Below are 19,629 nucleotides of genomic sequence, written 5' to 3'. Positions count from 1 at the left end.
GGATATTTAATGACGATCAGTGGTGGTGCGTCTGTATACGCAGGAGTTTCTCTAGAAAGTCCCGCAAGCCAGTTGTCGTTCGTGCATCGTATATCTTGCATACAAATAAAAACTATTGAATCGCAATCTATGAGTTGACGTAACTTACCCGCGTGTTGTCATTTCGATAGTGTCCCTTGAGACCGCAACATAATAGGTACGGGACAATACGAACTTGGAAATATGAAATTGAAAGTGGCGAAGATGTTATTGTTTTTTGGTATTTGTGCTGTAATGATTGGCATTAGTGGTAAGTTTTATGTGATGTATTTATTTTCCAATTAGAAATTATTTAGTACTTGGGTGTATTAATCTTTTCTAAGTAAAACGAATTTTCTTTACCCTCCATAACTCTAACTTTATTTTCTTTTGCCAATAATACTAGTCTAGAAGAACTGTCTTACCCACATATTTACTTACCTATCGCAAATTTCGTCATATTTACTGACTGTTTATGATTCTTAGGTGTTTCTTCTGAGCAATATTTTTTCGAGAGTATAAAAGAGGATAATGCAATGGACGTTACAGATTTTTCTGTATACTATGATTTGGAAACCAATAAGGTAAAATGTTGATGATTTTAGGGCTGTTTTTTAGTAAAAATTACCTAACGATCGTTCAGCACTAGATAAAGGTAAAATGGTTTCATTAAATATTCGTCTCTATTTTTCAGACAATACGGGCCATGATGCCCAGGCCGTGGTACAAGCCCGGATGGCTACTTCGATTACCGTTTAGAGGCGGACCGTGCAAATGCGAAGGCATGCGTTGCAAATGCTGTACCGGTATTCGAGTGCAAGCCCTCGATTGGGATAGACAAAGTAAGTAAGGATAATCATGCTTTGCGTAGTTCTATGATGTTCCAACAAAGTTTTCAGTATAAATAAATAAATTAGTTAGGTATACTTAGGTACCTAAATTAATTAAAAGAATAGGATAATTAAGTTATTCCATTCAATAATTCAAGGATTGGATATGAACAAGATTGCGCTCATCACATTACACTAATTTTATTTAAAAAAAAGAAAAATAGCTGAGACTCATTGTGTGTGTCAGCCGTAATGGTCTTGTGGTTAGGACGTCCGCCTCATATTCGGCAGGTCGGGGTTCGATCCCGGGCTCACTACTGAGCACAGGTCTCCTCTTAGAACGAGAAGTGTTTAAGTACTGTTTATGGTCAATCCCTTCTCATTTTGAGAGAAGACCAAGCTGGCCAAGTTCGGATTGGAAAACGCAATATGTACCTAATGGGTACCTTTAATTTTCAGCATGCGGTATTTTAACATACGACTCTCAACAGTCTACCATCGATTTCGAAGTTGTCATGAATAATGCAAGCATGCGTAAGGATTCCTTTTCGAGTGAGTAAACACATTTCGGGTTCATCTACATCCTAAAATGTTCTGCTAGTCAAAAGTCTTGTTCTGCTAATTATTTCAAACTAATTTGCCTGGTCACCTACTTGACTACTTACATGAAACAACTGTCATTAAAAGTACATTAGTGCACGAGACCGGGAAGTAAGCTTTTTCTGGTCGAGTGTGAGTTAGACGGCCGAGCCTTGGCGAGAACGTCCATAGCACGAGGCCCGAAAGGCACTCCCGGTCGAGGCGTATAGTGCTTTTCTAAAAAATGAAACAAATAATTTATTAAAAAAAGTATATAGTATACTACCTATGTATTTTGCTAATTCGGCCTCCTCTCTCAAATAAGGTGTGCAATTAAATTCCATACTACTAATGTCACTTGAACTCATTTTATCTAGTAGGTAACATGTTTTTACTAAATAATTTAAAACGAACAATCGATTCGCGCCTTTTAATATGAAGACAAAAAAATTCTAAGTTCTAACTTTTTAAACTTTTGCTCCGAATGACGCTCGCAGCGCTGTAAAAAATCCGATATGGAACAAACATTATTCCAAATTTAAACTTACTTTCCTGGACAGCTGTAGTAGGTAATGTTACCCTACTGTCCATAAATAAAATTCCATACTTACTTTTCTGGACAGTAAGTAACACTGGCCGGGAAGTTTAACTTTCGAACCAATCTACAGGGTATGAATTGTGCACATTTCATATAATTTTTTAGAAAAATAATAAGTATAACGGCGTTCTTTTCAGCTCGGAATCCACCACCTTTCTGCGTGCCTATACCAGTTCCATATTTACCACCTGGCTTAGTTGACATGTGTGTGAGATTATTCGATATCAACGTAGTAGATCAAAGGCTGCACGTTTGTATGGATATGGATACTAGAATCGACATGGCACCGATAGTGGTATGTGTTTTTAAATTATGTAATATCACCGCCACCCGCGCTATGCCGCACCGGGTTAGCGCAGGGGCTGTACGGGTGTGCGGGGTTACGCCGATTGCCATCTCGATCTGTCACGTACCACGGGTCACGCTATCAATATTTATTGACTATTTATTGCTATTATTTTAGGATTAAAAATTAGTAGTGTAGGTACAGTAAGTCAATGATCCGTGGCTATTTTGCATGCTGGTACCTGGTACCTACCATGTTACAGTGCGACAAGGCTTTTTTGGCGCGTGGCGAAAATCGGAACTAACGTTGCAGTCAAGTGTCCCCTTTGTTCTTGTTTGAATAGTCTAAGGCGAGGTTTAGACTAGCAAGAACTTCTTGAAAGTTATTCCGCAAGTACTTGCAGAATTGTTTACACTACAAGAAATATTATGCATGTACATACATTTGTGACTTGCGGCAAGTTTTGTTGCTAATCTAAACCTCGCTTAAGCCTTTGTTCTCCAACAGCGCCCCCCTGTCAATGTCATTCAAGTGCCATAATAGCCTTGTCGGACTGTAGTAGGTACTTACACATTAGATAACGCTGGCCACAGACCATCCGGCTTGATATTGGCACACATGACCTGACACGTCCTTATAAGAATATCCATTAACACAATAGGCATAAAGGCCTCAGGTTACGTGGGACACCCGGCAGAAGTGAAGCTTATTACCCAACAATTCCCAACGTCTGTTACTGACTGTTGAGCTATTGATGCCTACTGTGACACCTACCTATAATAAGCTGTGATAGCCTAGCCCTAGTGGTTAGGACGGCCGCCTTTTAATCGGAGATCGGAGTGTAGAGGCATGCGGCCTCTTCTAAGACTGGCAGCTGTAAAGAAGACATTTCACATCGCAGCTGCCACTTAGAACGGAAATTTGAATACGGAGCGATTCGAAAATCCTGCGGCCCTGGGCGAAATCCAGGGGCCACATTCGCTCCTCAGATACCAAGACCGACACATCACTGTCGAGCACCGAGCTCCAGCTTTCTTGATTTCGTCTGGTCGGAGACAACCAGTTTGTGTTTTAAATTAATTGTGTTTATCCGGAATTATATCTTGTAAATATGTGAGCAGCCGTTTCATTCATACTCCGTGCTACCACAGGAGCACGCACCTCTAACTTTTCGGAGTTATGTGCGTTTTAATTAATTAAATATCACTTGCTTTAACGGTGAAGGAAAACATCGTTAGGAAACCTGTATGCCTGAGAGTTGTCCATAAGGTTCTCAAAGGTGTGTGAAGTCTATCAATCCGCACATGGCCAGCGTGGTAGACTATGGCCAAAACCCTTCTCACTATGAGAGGAGACCCGTGATCTGTAGTGAGCCGGCGATGGGTTGATCATGATGACGTGTACCTTCCTAATAAAAATTGTTTATTTTAGATTCTACATTTCGACTGCATGGATATGGGAACAGGAGGTGTTAGTTTGACCAAACCTGGTGGCTCGGATTCAAATGGCTTATTACCTGGAGTTACTTCACCAGAACCTGGTCAAGTGGATAGTGATGTGTACGATCCTGTTAGTCAAAAGGAAGAGACAACGGAAATATCCTTATTTAACAATAGTATCAAATACATTTAAGTTTTATAAGTAACTATTTTATAATTTAGGTACTGTAGGTATAACAAACAACTGTGCATTTCTAATAATTATTGTTTAAGAATAATAATTAATTATTAAATGTTAATTACGTAAATTCATTCACTCTTTTATTTTTATTTCAACTGAGTTCTAAGTAGGTAGGTAGGTAACTAACTAGGTACCTAGGTACCTACCTAATTACCTAAGTCAAAATTCTTTACTAGGCACATTTCAAAATACTAAGATGTAAAGGAGCCCTAATCACTACGAGACGAGTCTTTCCATGAATTTTATGTGAAAAGAGATAGGATATTACTATAGTAATACTTAATAGTAAACTTATTACTAACTAACTAGTTAACTAGGTACTTCTATATATTTTTATGTACAATAATTTAGAATGATTTAACACAAAATAATTTACTTTAATTGCTTTGGGGTTTTTGATGACCCTAGATAAGTATACATAGTAGAGCGGAGCGAGACCAATAATAAATTAATCTATGAGTATATAGGTAACTAGTACAAAAATATTTGAATTGCTTTTTTACACGTCTTAACCATCGTAACCTACGTAACAGGTCGTAACCATTAGTCAATTTTTAAAATCAAAAATCTGGAGTTAATTTTGTAAATTAAAAAAAAAATGAAAATAAACGTCCGACTAAGAATCCAGATCAGTAACGCCGATTAAAAAAGTAAGTTATCGTTGTCACTGTCAAGCTACTGTCAAATTTTGTCGTATTTTGTCAATGCGGCGGCGGCTTCCGGATAGAGATGTTCGAAGTGCCAAAAGGTATCGATATAATTTAAGAATATCATTATCGATTTCCATTTCTTGAAAAGAAAATCGATATATTGGTAAGATCTTGTAAGAATATTGGTGGTTCTATATTATGTGATTCCAATGTATTTTGCATAGTAGCTTATTAAATTATGAATATTAAAATGAACACAAGTCATGAAATAACATAATAAATAAGGTGTCATTGGTGGGTACTGTACTTTTTACATCTCTGAATCCTAGAGATTGACGACAAAGATATACCTATAAGATTTATAGGTTCTTCCGAAATATTTACTATAGGCAAGTACCTACCTACTCGATTTTATTTTATATCGATATACATAAATAGTCAAATAAGATATATTAATATTGACAAAGTATTAACAAAACTGTGTAGTTTCTTTGTAGGTGTACGTAGTGACTAGTGACTAGTGCGTACCTAGCCATGCCAACAAATGCTCAGTTTGAGGTGAATTCAGATTTTGTGGTTTGAGAGATACCTACCATATTTTGCGTTCGTCATTACGAGTTATCGATAGATCATCAGTTTAGTTGTTACAGTTAGTAGGTAGTTACAGGGGTCTTACTACAACCGCTTAAAGTAGTTAGTAATATTTTAATATTATTTTCACTTTTCATATGTACAAAACTAGTCTGGTTTTGTAAAATAAGATTGTCTCAAATACGAAAGTATTTGAGACAATCTTATTTTACAAAAAAAACACAATACAATACAATACATTTTCTGACTGAATTCAATTTATAGTCACCTTTTAATATTTATACCGGACACAAGTATAATATCGATATTCGATATAACGATTAACGATATTTTTTCATATGCCTAGCACCACCCTAGCACCTAGCAGGCATGAAATTGATTTTTTTGTGTAAATAATAATAACATATCTAAGAAAGCTAAAATTAAACCAAATTAAACGGTAATAATATATTTTACGTTCATAATTAAGCTAAAATAACTTAAAATGGGTGATTATTACGATGGTGAAGGGTTAGTAAAGTTATGCATGTTATTTTATTTTTTGTTTACTTACTACTTTCGTAGGTACTTATTTTCCTTTACTTTCTTTATCGTCTTTTTCTTCTGTACAGTTTGATTTATAATAGGAATCTTTATTTGAAATAACTACAACGTTTTGTTTATGATACATAACTAACCTTTAATAACCTTTAATTTAATTTGGTGTTACCTGTCTTAGTTTGTATGCTATTAAAAAGACCTAAGTCTTATGCCTAGGTATGTCTGTGATTCAAATCTTTAGCATAGGTATTATGTAATATTGTTTAATCTGTAAATAATATCTATAGTTTGTATGAGTGGTATTTTTTTTGGTATTTACCTTAATTACAGTACGCGGCTGAAAGTGATAAACATCGGCCTTTAGAATGACATTTCAGGTTTGTAGAGCGTTGTCTCTGTCACTCATACACATATGACGTTTTTTCGGTCTCGACGACTGAGACAGTGCTCTACAAATCTGCTATCTCCTTCTAAAGATCGATGTTCATCACTTTTGGCTACATACTGTATATAATTAACCTTTCAATGATTATTACAATAATTAAGTAACGAAGTATTTATTTCTATCCAGTATCAACCATTTTAACTCTTAAAATTTATTTGTGTTGGATATTTAATAATCAATCTAGGTTTAGTAAAATGATCCTAATACATAATAAATAATTAAAAAAATATATAGGTACTTACTTATACAATAAATAAGTTATAGGTTCAAATCAGACACTAACATTGTGTCACAATGCAGTGTACAGGCTGTCGATTCCGAAAAAGCTGCATCAATCATTATTACTACCTAAATGGTTGTGATTGGCTGAATTTATGGTATTATTATTGCAATAAAACATTGTAGCCAATAGTAAGTGAGTATCAGCTAGTCAAAGGTGATTGTGATCATCACACTTTAGCTGTCAAACGGTAGCGTTTGACAGCTAAAGGCTCATCTTGTGCTTTGCATCCCTGTCGTGCCTCAAATCTATCTTTACTGTGTTAAAAATGTTTTGCCATTAAATCATTATTTAAAAAGTCTTTTTGTAGGACAATGGATTCATTACCAACATCACCTGAAGTTACCTACAATTGGGTTGATATTACTACAGATTTCTTTAAGCACATACAAGGTATGAGGATCAATTTGCATCTGTCACAAATTAAAAAAAATAACTGGACAAGTTAACTTTTTTCTAGCGCAATCAGTGTGCTCGAAATAAAGTAAAAATACCTCAGTGCAAGACAAACTTGCACACTAAGGGCCCCTTAATTTATTATTATTTTATAGCCCCTATCAGATAAAACTATCAATTATTTTTTAACACAACTTTAAACATTACTTTAAAAATTAACCTAATTGGTCCTTTGGCTAAGTCCCCTGCCAAATTCTTTGACTCTTCTTTTTTAGTTGTTTGTCTTGTCCAAAACATAAATTCAAAAACAGTAATATAATTCTGATGGGGTGCACAAAGGGTTCCTTATCTTGGAAGTAAATATATAAATTGTTATTTGGTTCAATTATTCAACTATTTCAAAGTTTCAGTATAAATAAAAAGGAGGTTTTCAATTTGGTGTATTATTTTTAGATCTTCAGTTAGGTGAATTACTTCATGATGGCCACCTCTTTGGACTATTTGAGGCCATGTCAGCTATTGAGATGATGGATCCTAAAATGGATGCTGGAATGCTGTGTAATAGAGGAAACCCGAAACCTTTAAACTTTCAGCAAGCTGTTGCGGTAACAAATCATTATTGTCAAACATTCAACAGTTTGTCTTATAAACTTGTTACACATTACCCAAAACCTGCTTGGCGAAAGAAAATGATATTTTACTTATTTACTTACAAACTGTTAATGTTTCAATACATTTATTACGTTCACATAATTTTATCAAAATCAGTAGTAAAAGAATACTTTAAGTAAATAGCAACTTAGCCTAAACCTCTCTTTATCGCGTGGACTCATCTCTCTACCTGTCAAAGAGGCGCGCCACCTTCATATTATAAGTATCTCTTTAGTCACCGGCCAGGTAGAACCCGAGATATTGTTGGATCTTTTAAATTGTTGTGGGCAAAGAGTAGTATTTTAGTCCGAGATTATTATGATCAAAACTAATGCAAATACAAAAAATAATCACAAAATCATTAATATTTCCAGTGTGGCAAGCTAAAAATCGATGACCTAGAACCATCAGAAATCATTGGAGTCATAGATGCTACGGTGGCTTGTATTGTTTCCTGGTTAGAGGGACATTCCCTCGCGCAGACAGTATTCACAAACCTGTACCTACATCAACCACATTCAATTACAAACAAGACCTTAAAAGCTTACTGTATTGCTGTCTATAAACTGCTGGATTGTATTAGAGATTGTATTAACAAGTAAGTCTTACGCACAGAATTTGAAATAAGGTAATGTAAACTGCATAGTGCATGCAAAACAAGTAGAACAATCTGAACAGGAGGTGTATAACTGCATTGTACAAAAACTGATTTTATTTGGAGTTGTATATTAAATCCTTAGTCTATGACGTGTGCAAACAGCCATGTTGCAACTTCAGAGATTGGACTATTTGTTTTGCGATCTCTGTATATCTGTTATTTTTAAAAGGTAACCGCGCCGCGTGTCGCTGATTTTGATTTTTGAGTGACTCCTACAAAAATAAACAAAAATTGTTCGAAAGAAAATCACTCTAACGTCCAAAATTACACTGTAATGCTATGGAAATAAGTCTCCTTATACAATAACATATGAATGATGCGTCACTGCCATTTGAAGACACCTATCCAGATAAATGTGGAAACTAAAACATTATCTAAATACAGTATTTCATCGAATTAATTATCATTACAGCTGTTGTCGAGAAATCAGATACATTAATAATTATTACATCATATACAAGAATTGCTCGTTATATTGTTTTAAGTATAGGTTAATAATATTATATAACTATTATAGAGCACAAGTGTTTGAAGAAGAGGATTTTCTACCAATGGGCTACGGTTACCGCTTGGGCTCAAATCCTCAGGTTGGGAACACATACAATGCCAATCTAGAAGTGAGTGAACAGAAATGTATTGCCATGCTTCGAGAACAGGAGGAAGAACTGAATAAGAAGGCGAGGAGTCAAGAGGATGAGGTACTTAGATTAATGCATTTTTATTTTTTGGGTGAAGGTTATTTTATACTAGCTGATACCCGCGAATTCGTAGGCGTGGATCTAGGTTTTTGAAAATCCTGTGGGAGCTCCTAAATTTTCCAGGAAAAAAGTAACCTATGTCCTTCCCCGGGTTGCAAGCTACCTCTGTACCAAATTTCGTCAAAATCGGTTGAACGGTTGAGCCGTCAATAGCTAGCAGACAGACAGACAGACAGACAGACAGAATCTTTTTTATTCAAATAAACTTTTACAAGTACTTTCGAATAGTCGGATGTATCTACCACTGGTTCGGAATGCCTTTCCTACCTTAGTCTGTAAAGTTTTACTTTCATGGGGAATCTGTCAGGTTTAAAATAAACATAATATATTTATTGTAGAAGTTCCATTTACATGCCCAAATTCTTAAATTCTTTTATATATAAAATCCTTTGTAGGCTAATGACATGTGGATGGCTTTAGCAGCTAGGATCCGTTTCACCAGAATGTTCTACCAAGCCCTCCTATTAATAACTAGGAGGGACTCACAGTCTGGAGCAGACTGTGTCGCACTGTTGAATGGATGCTCTGAAATGATGAAGGTTATTATAAGGACTATGGGAAAAGGGACACAACCTCTGGAAAATTGTAAGTTTTTATTTTTTATAGAACATTGTTTTTTTCTGTGGAATTTCTATCTAAGACGGAGATCACACGATGCGTTTCCGGTGCGTTGCGGCGCCGCAATAATGTGGATTTTATTGGATCCTACACGTGCATTGCGTTGCCGCTTCGGCAGAAAGTATGGCGTTGCTCTGGTCCCAAGTCCGTTGCGTGTGCGGTGCGGCGCCGCACGACGTCATAACGCATTGTGTGACATGATACAGCCATTTCAAAGTAGGATGATGCAGCGGCACCGCTCAGGCGCTGCACTACCAACACAACGCATCGTGTGGCTTCATTCTAATTCTAAAAAAAATTGATTACCAGTAACAGTTATATTTCAGTCTAGAAACCAATAAAGCTTATAATTGAAAGCCTGTCTCTTACAGCTGACTCACCGAACCCAATGGGCTTTGAACCGATGATCAACCAACGCCTATTACCGCCAACGTTCCCGCGGTACACGCGCATCAAGCCGCGCATGGAGGCGCTGCAGTATTGCGACGAGCTGGTCACCAGATTGCGCCACGCGTGGAAGATTACGTCGGCTACCAACTTCCATACTGCGCTGGTATGTATATTAGCTGCTATCAACCATCGCCTATTGCCGCCAACGTTCCCGCGGTACACGCGCATCAAGCCGCGCATGGAGGCGCTGCAGTATTGCGACGAGCTGGTCACCAGATTGCGCCATGCGTGGAAGATTACGTCGGCTACCAACTTCCATAACCATTTAAATCAGTTTGCTTTTTAAAGTTCTAAGTTAAGAGAATTTTGTTAATGATATCCTCGATTATTACGGATATGATTAAATTGATCTGACTGCCTGATGAACAAAGTTATAAATAGTTCCATTAATTTTGCAGGACTTCTTCAGTGAATTCAGCCGTCAACGCGCGTGCATACTGTCCCGTTCGGCCTTACAACTGCTCTATCTAAGCCCGTCCCCCGCCTCCACCGCCTCAATGGCCCAGGCCGCCGCCAACACGCCTGCGGGCCAGCAGAAGCCTCAAAATGTGTTTGTGGACATCCTCAGAGAATCTGTCAAGAACTTTGTCAATCCTCCCAACATGTCAACAAAGACTGCCGTCGGAACCAATCCTCCGGTGAGTGAATATGGTATGGGGTATGGCATAGTGGTGTCAAATACTGTTAAATGTTCATAATATGCTAAAAACAATTGTTAAAAAAAATATCGATAAATAAATACGTTATAAATATAACGGTTGAAAAAAAATGAAATTCCCTTCATACTTAAACAGGCTTAGGACTGTCTAGCTACCCATCAGTGCCTACTGCCTAGGCGTATTTAGAAGTTCATTGATTTTATCTTACATTACTTACGTTTTATTTTTTTTAACTTGTTTTTTATTTGTTTTAGGTTTTTTTAATTTAATAGATTTTATTGACATTTAGAATTTTTTTCTACTTTTTTTTGGTTTTTTTTTAGCATTTACTTAATAGATTTTATTTACATTTAGAAACATGATTTGGGCCACCTTTGATGTACTGAGGCGAGTCCTTCTATCATTAATGATATAGCCCGCCTTCGAAAATGCCCTCTCACACGGCACCGAACTAACCATTATGTTACACTTGGTTTTGAAAATTTTGTATAGCACTGGATATATTAATTGGTGGGTTTTCCACCACGTCAAAGGGCAAACTTTTCTATTTACTACAGTCTCCTTCAAAAACATGTCTAGCTCCTCTTGAGCTTTGGTTTCCGCCGTCTTTGGAGCAATTGATGATATTATTACTGAATCAATTTGTTTCCATATTCTGTTATTATCGACACCACCATCATTTACTCTATTCACCACCCCGGGATGTAAACCGTTGGGTCATGAAAAGATAGCAGACAGACAGACACACTTTCGCATTTATAATATTATATGTATAATAATATAATATTAGTATAGACTAGATGATGCCCGCGACTTCATCCGCGTGGATTTAGGTTTATAAAAATCCCGTGGGAACTCTTATGATTTTCCGGGACAAAAAGTAGCCTGTCTTTCCCTGGAATGCAAGCTATCTTATGAACGACAAGAATCTTGTCGTTCTGTGTTGTTTATCTCTGTCAGAAATTTCGTCAAAATCGGTTGAACGGATGAGCTGTGAAAGACTAGCAGACAGACAGACAGACACACTTTCGCATTTATAATACTAAATATGAACAAGTATGGATTACCTACTTAAATAAGTATATAAAATCAATTTAAGTTATCTAGGTAGGTACCTACCTAACTTACTAGGTACATAAATTCTCACTTGAATTTTGAATTTTAATTCGAACCTCGATAAATTATATAAAAGTTAAAACCTGCCATATATCATGTTATACCTGCTAAAGAAGTAGGTACCTACTTAAACACGAAAAACGAATGCTAACTAATACTCAATACCTACCTACCAACTTTATTTCATAACGAGAGAAGGAATGCCAAAAATCCTTTTTTTTAATAAAGTCATCATCATCAAATTACCGAAATAAAATAAACTAGTAAAAAGTCTACCAACGCGCACTATCGTTAATAATCAAAACATCAACAAATAACAACAAAGTTATTTAACTTATGTATTATTTGTGTATCAAATCAAAACATCAACAAAATTAACAACAAAATTATTTAACTTATTTGATAACACTTTGTATGTATTCGATGGGAACAACAAATCATTTGCTAACTGATATGCTAAATTTATTATCATATCGATGAGGTGGTATTAAACATTAGTTGACTTGCTATTTTTAACCATATTCAATACATCGGTATTTTTAACCGACTACTTGTTGCGGACTCGCGGATATCGCGTGACGTAATCGGTTTCGGTCGCCTTCGGTATGTCTCGGCGCGCGCGCGTTTTGCAACTGTGCTGTTCATTCCCCACCCCACTGCACCGCGCGCCCGCTTCGAATTTTAATTTCCTGGAATCTTCGCGCTACCTACCTACCTACTGCAGCTACTTAGAACGTAGGTATGGGACATAATTAGGTATAATATTATGTATTTTTTGATTTATTAATATTTTTTTATTTAAAATTGTTAACTTTTAGTATCGAATGTAATCAACAAACTTTAATATGTGTTAAATTAACAGGTTAATGAATAAATGAATCACCTCTAGTATGGCAGGCCACAATTATTATTTCTTAAACCTTTACAGGCTGTTTATATTTTTGTCTCGATAGAGAACCTGGTTTACGTTCATATTATGTTGCGTATCCTTTGTGTATGATCCCTGAAGTAGTTTGGCTGTACCTTTTTGTTTTTGTAACATCTCCACTGTTTACCCATATTCGCAATATAGAAATTTGAATTGAATTGAAACCATTACTTCAGCCTTGACTGAAACGCGCCCTCGGGGCAGTGGAATCCCCAAAACGTATTTGTATTTATTCTCAAAATCTCTATGAAGAATTCTGTTTACCATTCCAATATGAGAACTGCAGTGAATGAGGTCCTTTATCACAAGCGATAGTTATTGGGAGGCCAAAACTTTTACCAATGTTTTCGGTCTGATTACTTTTGGGTTTGCAATCACGTCACTATACATTTCATTACTTAAACAGTTTCTAGTAACATATGGGATTTCTCTGGTTCCATAACCGGTAAAAACAGGATTTGAAAAAGTGATATATTTTTCTGGACTTTTTGTGGAATTTGATAATAAGTTAAACTGAATCTCAATTTGTGATTGCGGTTATAGATATACCAAAAATCATTCAAGAAAATGTATTACTGAGTTTGGCATTTCCTGGATTTTCTGTGCTCAGTCAAATATAACGCTTGCTTAGTTATCGCTAGTAAAATTTCGTCTATTGTTCCAGGCCCGCGAATTCGCGGAGAACTTCCTAATACGATGCGTTCGTCCGTTCGCAGTGTTAGTGCAAGTGTGCGGGCACAACCGTGCGAGGCAGCGCGACAAGCTTGCTTTACTGTTGGACGATTTCGCCACACTTCAGGAAGAGGTGAGCTTTCCGTAGCCAATGAAATTAAAAGGAAAAATTAATTACCTATTTATAATGAATGCAAAATCTTGCAAATAGCGATCCATTTTTGCCTATTGCACAATAACTGCAATAACATCTAAACTGCAATTTGCACATTTGCAGTTTAGATGTTATTTGTTTTGTAAGTGTCCATGTTTTAGAACCGTAGGTCATAACTAGAAGGGCCCATTGCTCGAATATACGGCGTTTCGAGATTAATGGGAATCTTGTTCTTTAGGATTTCAGATAGTTTGGTGAAGATCACCTGAGTTGGATTCGGCGTTCCGATTCTCTCATTCGGATTGTTTGTTGATGGTTGAATAATACTAGGATTTAACTTGTTTACAGGCGGAAAATGTAGATGCATTAGTGAGTGGCGCGGCGGGCACGGTGCTCAGGCCTTACTTCAGCACCTGGGTACTGTACCACGTGCTACGCGTCATGATAGCGTACCTTTTATCTGGATTGGAGCTTGAGTTGTACAGCGTACATGAATATCATTATATATTTTGGTAAGCCTTTCTACATATATTCGACTTGTTTTGGAGTCATTATTTATTTTGAATATCATTTAGAAAATCCATGGAAATGAAAAAAAATAAACTTCTTAACTAACGCAAACAAGAAATACGGCCAGTTATGCTGCATATTTTGATCCATAAATAAATCAAAACCTATATGTTACTTCCTATTGACCTAGAATCATGTTTGGCAAGATTGCGTTAATTCGTTAATTATTGTACACGCACAAGTTTTTTTGCGATCACAAATTTAGAATTGCAGTTGGAGATAATTATTTAAGCAATAAAATAATTACACGTATCTTTTTATGGTATGGAACCCTTGGTGCGTGGTGGTTCGACTCGCACTTGACAAATTTCTTTATTTATTTCACAGATTGATCATTTTATTGATTCTGAATTACCCCTCAAAATATTACAGTTGAAAAAAAAGTATCGCTGTAAGTTTTCCAGGACGGAATTTCTCATAATCAATGTATTTTGTAGGTATCTATACGAGTTTCTGTACGGCTGGCTGGTGTCAGCGCTCGGGCGTGCGGAAGGGTTGGCGGGGGAAGTGCGCAAGTGTGATGCGCGGAAGAGCGGTGCGCGGAAGCAGAAGAAACGCACGCGTCCTTATGCCAGGGAGGGGCTTATGTGCCAAGTCATGCAGAATATGTGCGGGGGATATTATAAGGTATCTATATGAGTTTCTATACGGTTGGTTCGTATCAGCGCTCAGGCGTGCTGAAGGGCTGGCGGGGAAAGGCGCAAGTGTGTTGTGCGGAAGAGTGGTGCGCGGAAGCAGAAAAAACGCACGCGTCCTTATGCCAGGGAGGGGCTTATGTGCCAAGTCATGCAGAATATGTGCGGGGGATATTATAAGGTATCTATATGAGTTTCTATACGGTTGGTTCGTATCAGCGCTCAGGCGTGCTGAAGGGCTGGCGGGGAAAGGCGCAAGTGTGTTGTGCGGAAGAGTGGTGCGCGGAAGCAGAAAAAACGCACGCGTCCTTATGCCAGGGAGGGGCTTATGTGCCAAGTCATGCAGAATATGTGCGGGGGATATTATAAGGTATCTATATGAGTTTCTATACGGTTGGTTCGTATCAGCGCTCAGGCGTGCTGAAGGGCTGGCGGGGAAAGGCGCAAGTGTGTTGTGCGGAAGAGTGGTGCGCGGAAGCAGAAAAAACGCACGCGTCCTTATGCCAGGGAGGGGCTTATTTGCCAAGTCATGCAGAATATGTGCGGGGGATATTATAAGGTATCTATATGAGTTTCTATACGGTTGGTTCGTATCAGCGCTCAGGCGTGCTGAAGGGCTGGCGGGGAAAGGCGCAAGTGTGTTGTGCGGAAGAGCGGTGCGCGGAAGCAGAAAAAACGCACGCGTCCTTATGCCAGGGAGGGGCTTATGTGCCAAGTCATGCAGAATATGTGCGGGGGATATTATAAGGTATCTATATGAGTTTATCTATGGCTGGTTAGTGTCAGTGCTCGGGCGTGCGGAAGGGCCGGCGGGGGAAGTGCGGAAGAGCGGTTCGCGGAAATAGAAGAAAGGCATGCATCTCACGCCAGAGAGGGAGGGGCTTGTGTGCCGAGTCATACGATAGCCAGACAATATGTGGGGGTTATTGAGATTTAGAATTTTGCAATGCATTCCTTACTACAAGAAATGCACTCTGATGACGCCATCCATATTTTAGAATTTCAAATCCATTATGAAAAATTTCTCCATTTGTGGCGTGTTTTTGACACTTAATAATTATGTGTTTTTTGGCACTTAATAATTTTAAATATTACAATTTATAAATTGTTCAGTGGTTTGAACCTGCATAACTTTTTTTCAGGCCCTAGTCGCATTCAAATTACAAGGCAAGATCCGACAACCGCAGTCAGAGTTCGACAACGAGGCCGTCCGATACAAGCACAGATTCGCGCCGCTGTCCGTTCTGACGCCACCGCAAGTGCATTATCACGAGTTCCTAGAGTTGACGCAGCCTTTACAGTGAGTAACGTTAGTTCAATTTGCTATGAAATCGTTTGTAAATAGATTCACGACGATTACGCACTGCACTTCCGGCATCCGAGTTCTATTCGTCATCCGTGAGAATACCAGCGATTATCTAAGACATATGTCATAAGCTCCCATACAAAACAACGTATTTTGTACCAACGGAGTTAACGCAGCCTTTACAGTGAGTAACATTAGTTAATTTGGCAACAAAATTGTTTTTGAACAGAATTAAGTATGCCAGAACAGCAACAGTCTAGTTAGACAAACTCAGGCTGAGTTATACAAACGCAGTTTGACTAAGACACGAACGCGACGTCAGGCCGAGCTACATACAAATCTTGTGGCGGCCTCTGAGATCAGTTTTGCCTGAGGATCTTCAATAGTTTTTTTTTAAAGAATATTAGCCATGTAATATTCCCCTTTCCTCCAACTAAACGTCAGGCTTGTGCTAGGAGTAGGTACGACAATAGTGCAACGGGCGGGGTTTGAACCGTCGACCTTTCGGTTTTCAGTCCACACCTTTACCCGTTGAGCTATTGAGGCTTATTAAACTGAAAGCTTTAAGCACAAACTGTACTTAAAGGATAGTTTATAAGGTCGGAAAATAGTATGTATGTTCGTGCGACTGAGTAGTTTGGATATCTTGGTGTCATTATGTATGTATGAAAAATAATTTTTTTTTTCTTTGTTCCAGGTATGAAAATCCAGTAATTTTATATTTAGGTGGCTGCAAACATTTTCAGCAGGCGCGGTCTTTATTAGAAACTATAACTATACCAGATCAAGAGGTAAGAATTGCTTCACCTTATTCTTGGGAAACTCGCGGAAGAAACCGTCGCTTTAATTTCGAAATAGGACACAGTTATGCCAACTCACAAATCCATACTAATATTATAAATGCGAAAGTGTGTCTGTCTGTCTGTCTGCTAGCTTTTCACGGCTCAACCGTTCAACCGATTTTGACGAAATTTGGTACAGAGGTTGCTTGCAATCCGGGGAAGGACATAGGCTACTTTTATCCCGGAAAATTTAAGAGTTCCCACAGGATTTTTAAAAACCTAAATCCACGCGTACGAAGTCGCGGGCATCAGCTAGTTGTCAATAAACGAGTTAATGAATTCTCAATGACTAGAAAAATCTTAAATTAGTACATAAGTAACTAAAATGGGTCAAAGGTCTGAAGCAATAATAACACAAACTGTCATTTTACAACTAGAACATTTAGTTACAGTACGCGGCCGTAAGTTAATGTACATCGACCTTTACCTTTAGGAGATAGCAGATTTGTAGAGCGTTGTCCCTGTCGTTGAGACCGACAAAACGTCATAATATTATAGATATAGGTGACAGAGACAACGCTCTACAAAGCCGAAATGTTATTCTGAAGGCAGATGTACATTACTTTCTGCCCCGTGCTGTACTTGAACCAAGAGTAATCATATCATTTTCTCGACATCAATGCAATGTGGCTTGATACATTTTGGTATAACTGGGTTCAATTCAAAAAATAAATTGTTTTTTATCATCATCATCATCATCATCATCATCATCATCATCATTATCATCATCATCATCATCATCATCATCATCATCATCATCATCATCATCATCATCATGATCAACCTATCGCCGGCTCACTACAGAGCACGGGTCTCCTCTCAGAGTAAGAAGGGTTTTGGCCATAGTCTACCACGCTGGCCAAGTGCGGATTGGCAGACTTCACACACCTTTGAGAACATTATTCAGAACTCTCAGGCATGCAGGTTTCCTCACGATGTTTTCCTTCACCGTTAAAGCAAGTGATATTTTAATTACTTAAAATCGCACATAACTCCGAAAAGTCAGAGGAGGTGTAGTCCACGTGGATGAAGTTGGGAGTATAAGCTAGTTATTTATAATTTTATTTGTGTTTTCTGACGGCATTCGCGATGAAACCGGGTTCAAATTCCGCCGGTTTCGCAATTTTTGATGTGTATTAAAAAAATGTGTAATAAAAGATTGTACATGTTGACGTCGTAAATTTTTCATCGTCATGATATTAAAGGTATACCATAATAAGCTATGATAGCCAATAGGTTAGGACGTCCGACTTCTAATCGCTGGTCGGGGGTTCAATCCCGGGCACGCACCTCTAACTTATCGGAGTTATGTGCGTTTTAAGTAATTAAATATCACTTGCTTTAACGGTAAAGGAAAACATCGCGAGGAAACCTGCTTGCTTGAGAGTTCCCCATAATGTTCTCAAAGGTGTGTAAAGTCTACCAAACCGGCCAGGCGTGGTAGACTATGGCAAAAACCCTTCTCACTCTGAGAAGAAAACCCTTGCTCTGTAGTGAACCGGCAATGGGTTGATCATGATGATGATGATGATATTAAAGGATTTTTTAAATGTTTAATAGCAATATATCTTTTTTTTATTTTCAGGTAACAGATCTCCTGAAAGTAGCCAAAACAAATTTCGTAGTGCTAAAATTACTAGCGGGAGGTCATAAGAAAGACTCGACTGTGCCACCTGAATTTGATTTTTCTGTACATAGACACTTTCCTATAATAAAACTAGTCTAAATAATTATAACTTCAGTTTGTACAATTTTTATGGGTCTTTGGCCCCATGCATGAAGTTCTTCGGAAGAACATTATTATATTATTGTATAGCACCTCCATCTAGTAGTATCGGCAGATTCTCAGGTGCTGCAAATGTTCATGGGCGGCGGTAATCACTTAACATCAGGTGACCCGCCTGCTCTTTTGCTCGCTATCTCTATTTAAAAAAAAACCTATTACCTGACTTAAAAAAAAGAGGATTTTCGTGGGAGACTTCTTATCAAAATCTTAAATAATACTCCTAAACATATTCGATATTGCAATTGATCGATTTATGTAGATATAGTGTATACCAAATGCAATGAAGTTTGTTTGATTTTTGTTAAAAATATGTCGCACAGCACAAACTACTGGATAAATCGGGCTGAAATTTGGCTTGCAGGTAGCTATTATGATATGACGTAGGCATCCATTAAGAAAGGATTTTTGAAAATTCAACCCCTAAGAGGGTGAAATAGGGGTTTCAAATTTGTGTAGTCCACGTGGACGAAGTCGCGAGCATAAGCTAGTTTGAACTAAAATTCACACTGCTATTGTGAATATTTGTAAAAATAAAATTACAAAAACGAAAACATGTATGATATTGTGAAAATCAATCGTTTACTTATAATATACAAAGTGCAATAAAACATTTTTTTTATTTAATGTTTGTCCTCGAGTCCTAAATGGTTACTTTATTATAGGTGTAGCCAGTGGCGTGCACATAATTCGAAGCTAGGGTAGGCATAACGTAGTAAAGTTACCTTTTTGCTGAGTGTCATGATGAAAAATGAGGGCGAAACTATTTCAACTTGGGTAAGCAGTGCTTTTATGCCTTTACGAACTGCTCGCCACTGGGTGTAGCGCATAACTGTTACAGCGATCACGCACTCATCCATTCCGAATCCATGAAAATACGGATATAAAATATCTACGATATATTATGAGGCTATCATACAAAAAAAGGAACGTATT

At 37.7% G+C, this 19,629-nt stretch overlaps 2 protein-coding genes across 6 annotated transcripts; both read left to right on the top strand.

The window, feature by feature from the left end:
* Positions 1–46: 46 nt before the first annotated feature.
* Positions 47–3,994, top strand: LOC138403530 (uncharacterized). Its single transcript, XM_069504474.1, has 6 exons — positions 47–289; positions 505–602; positions 713–860; positions 1,308–1,400; positions 2,163–2,320; positions 3,743–3,994. The coding sequence occupies exons 1-6, from the start codon at positions 223–225 to the stop codon at positions 3,941–3,943; spliced, it is 765 nt and encodes a 254-aa protein (XP_069360575.1). The 5' UTR covers positions 47–222; the 3' UTR covers positions 3,944–3,994.
* A 1,580-nt stretch (positions 3,995–5,574) lies between these two features.
* Naa35 (N-alpha-acetyltransferase 35) lies at positions 5,575–19,190 on the top strand. 5 transcript variants are annotated; one of them, XM_069504383.1, is made up of 14 exons: positions 5,575–5,660; positions 6,807–6,890; positions 7,347–7,498; positions 7,919–8,142; positions 8,720–8,900; positions 9,356–9,545; positions 9,950–10,131; positions 10,427–10,666; positions 13,396–13,536; positions 13,906–14,069; positions 14,565–14,754; positions 15,905–16,062; positions 16,766–16,859; positions 18,496–19,190. In XM_069504383.1, exons 2-14 carry the CDS (start codon positions 6,812–6,814, stop codon positions 18,634–18,636), a joined length of 2,136 nt encoding a protein of 711 aa, XP_069360484.1. In that variant the 5' UTR covers positions 5,575–5,660; positions 6,807–6,811; the 3' UTR covers positions 18,637–19,190. The 5 variants fall into 5 exon arrangements, with proteins under 5 accessions (XP_069360484.1, XP_069360481.1, XP_069360475.1 ...); XM_069504380.1 differs by having other exon boundaries at positions 5,576–5,671; positions 6,808–6,890; XM_069504374.1 differs by having other exon boundaries at positions 5,620–5,742; positions 6,808–6,890.
* Positions 19,191–19,629: the final 439 nt, after the last annotated feature.

The sequence above is a fragment of the Maniola hyperantus genome, chromosome 2 (genome assembly GCF_902806685.2).
Source record: "Maniola hyperantus chromosome 2, iAphHyp1.2, whole genome shotgun sequence".
Taxonomy (NCBI): domain Eukaryota; kingdom Metazoa; phylum Arthropoda; class Insecta; order Lepidoptera; family Nymphalidae; genus Maniola; species Maniola hyperantus.
The sequence above is the reverse complement of the archived record's forward strand: the minus strand, read 5'-3'. Positions and strand labels throughout refer to the sequence as shown.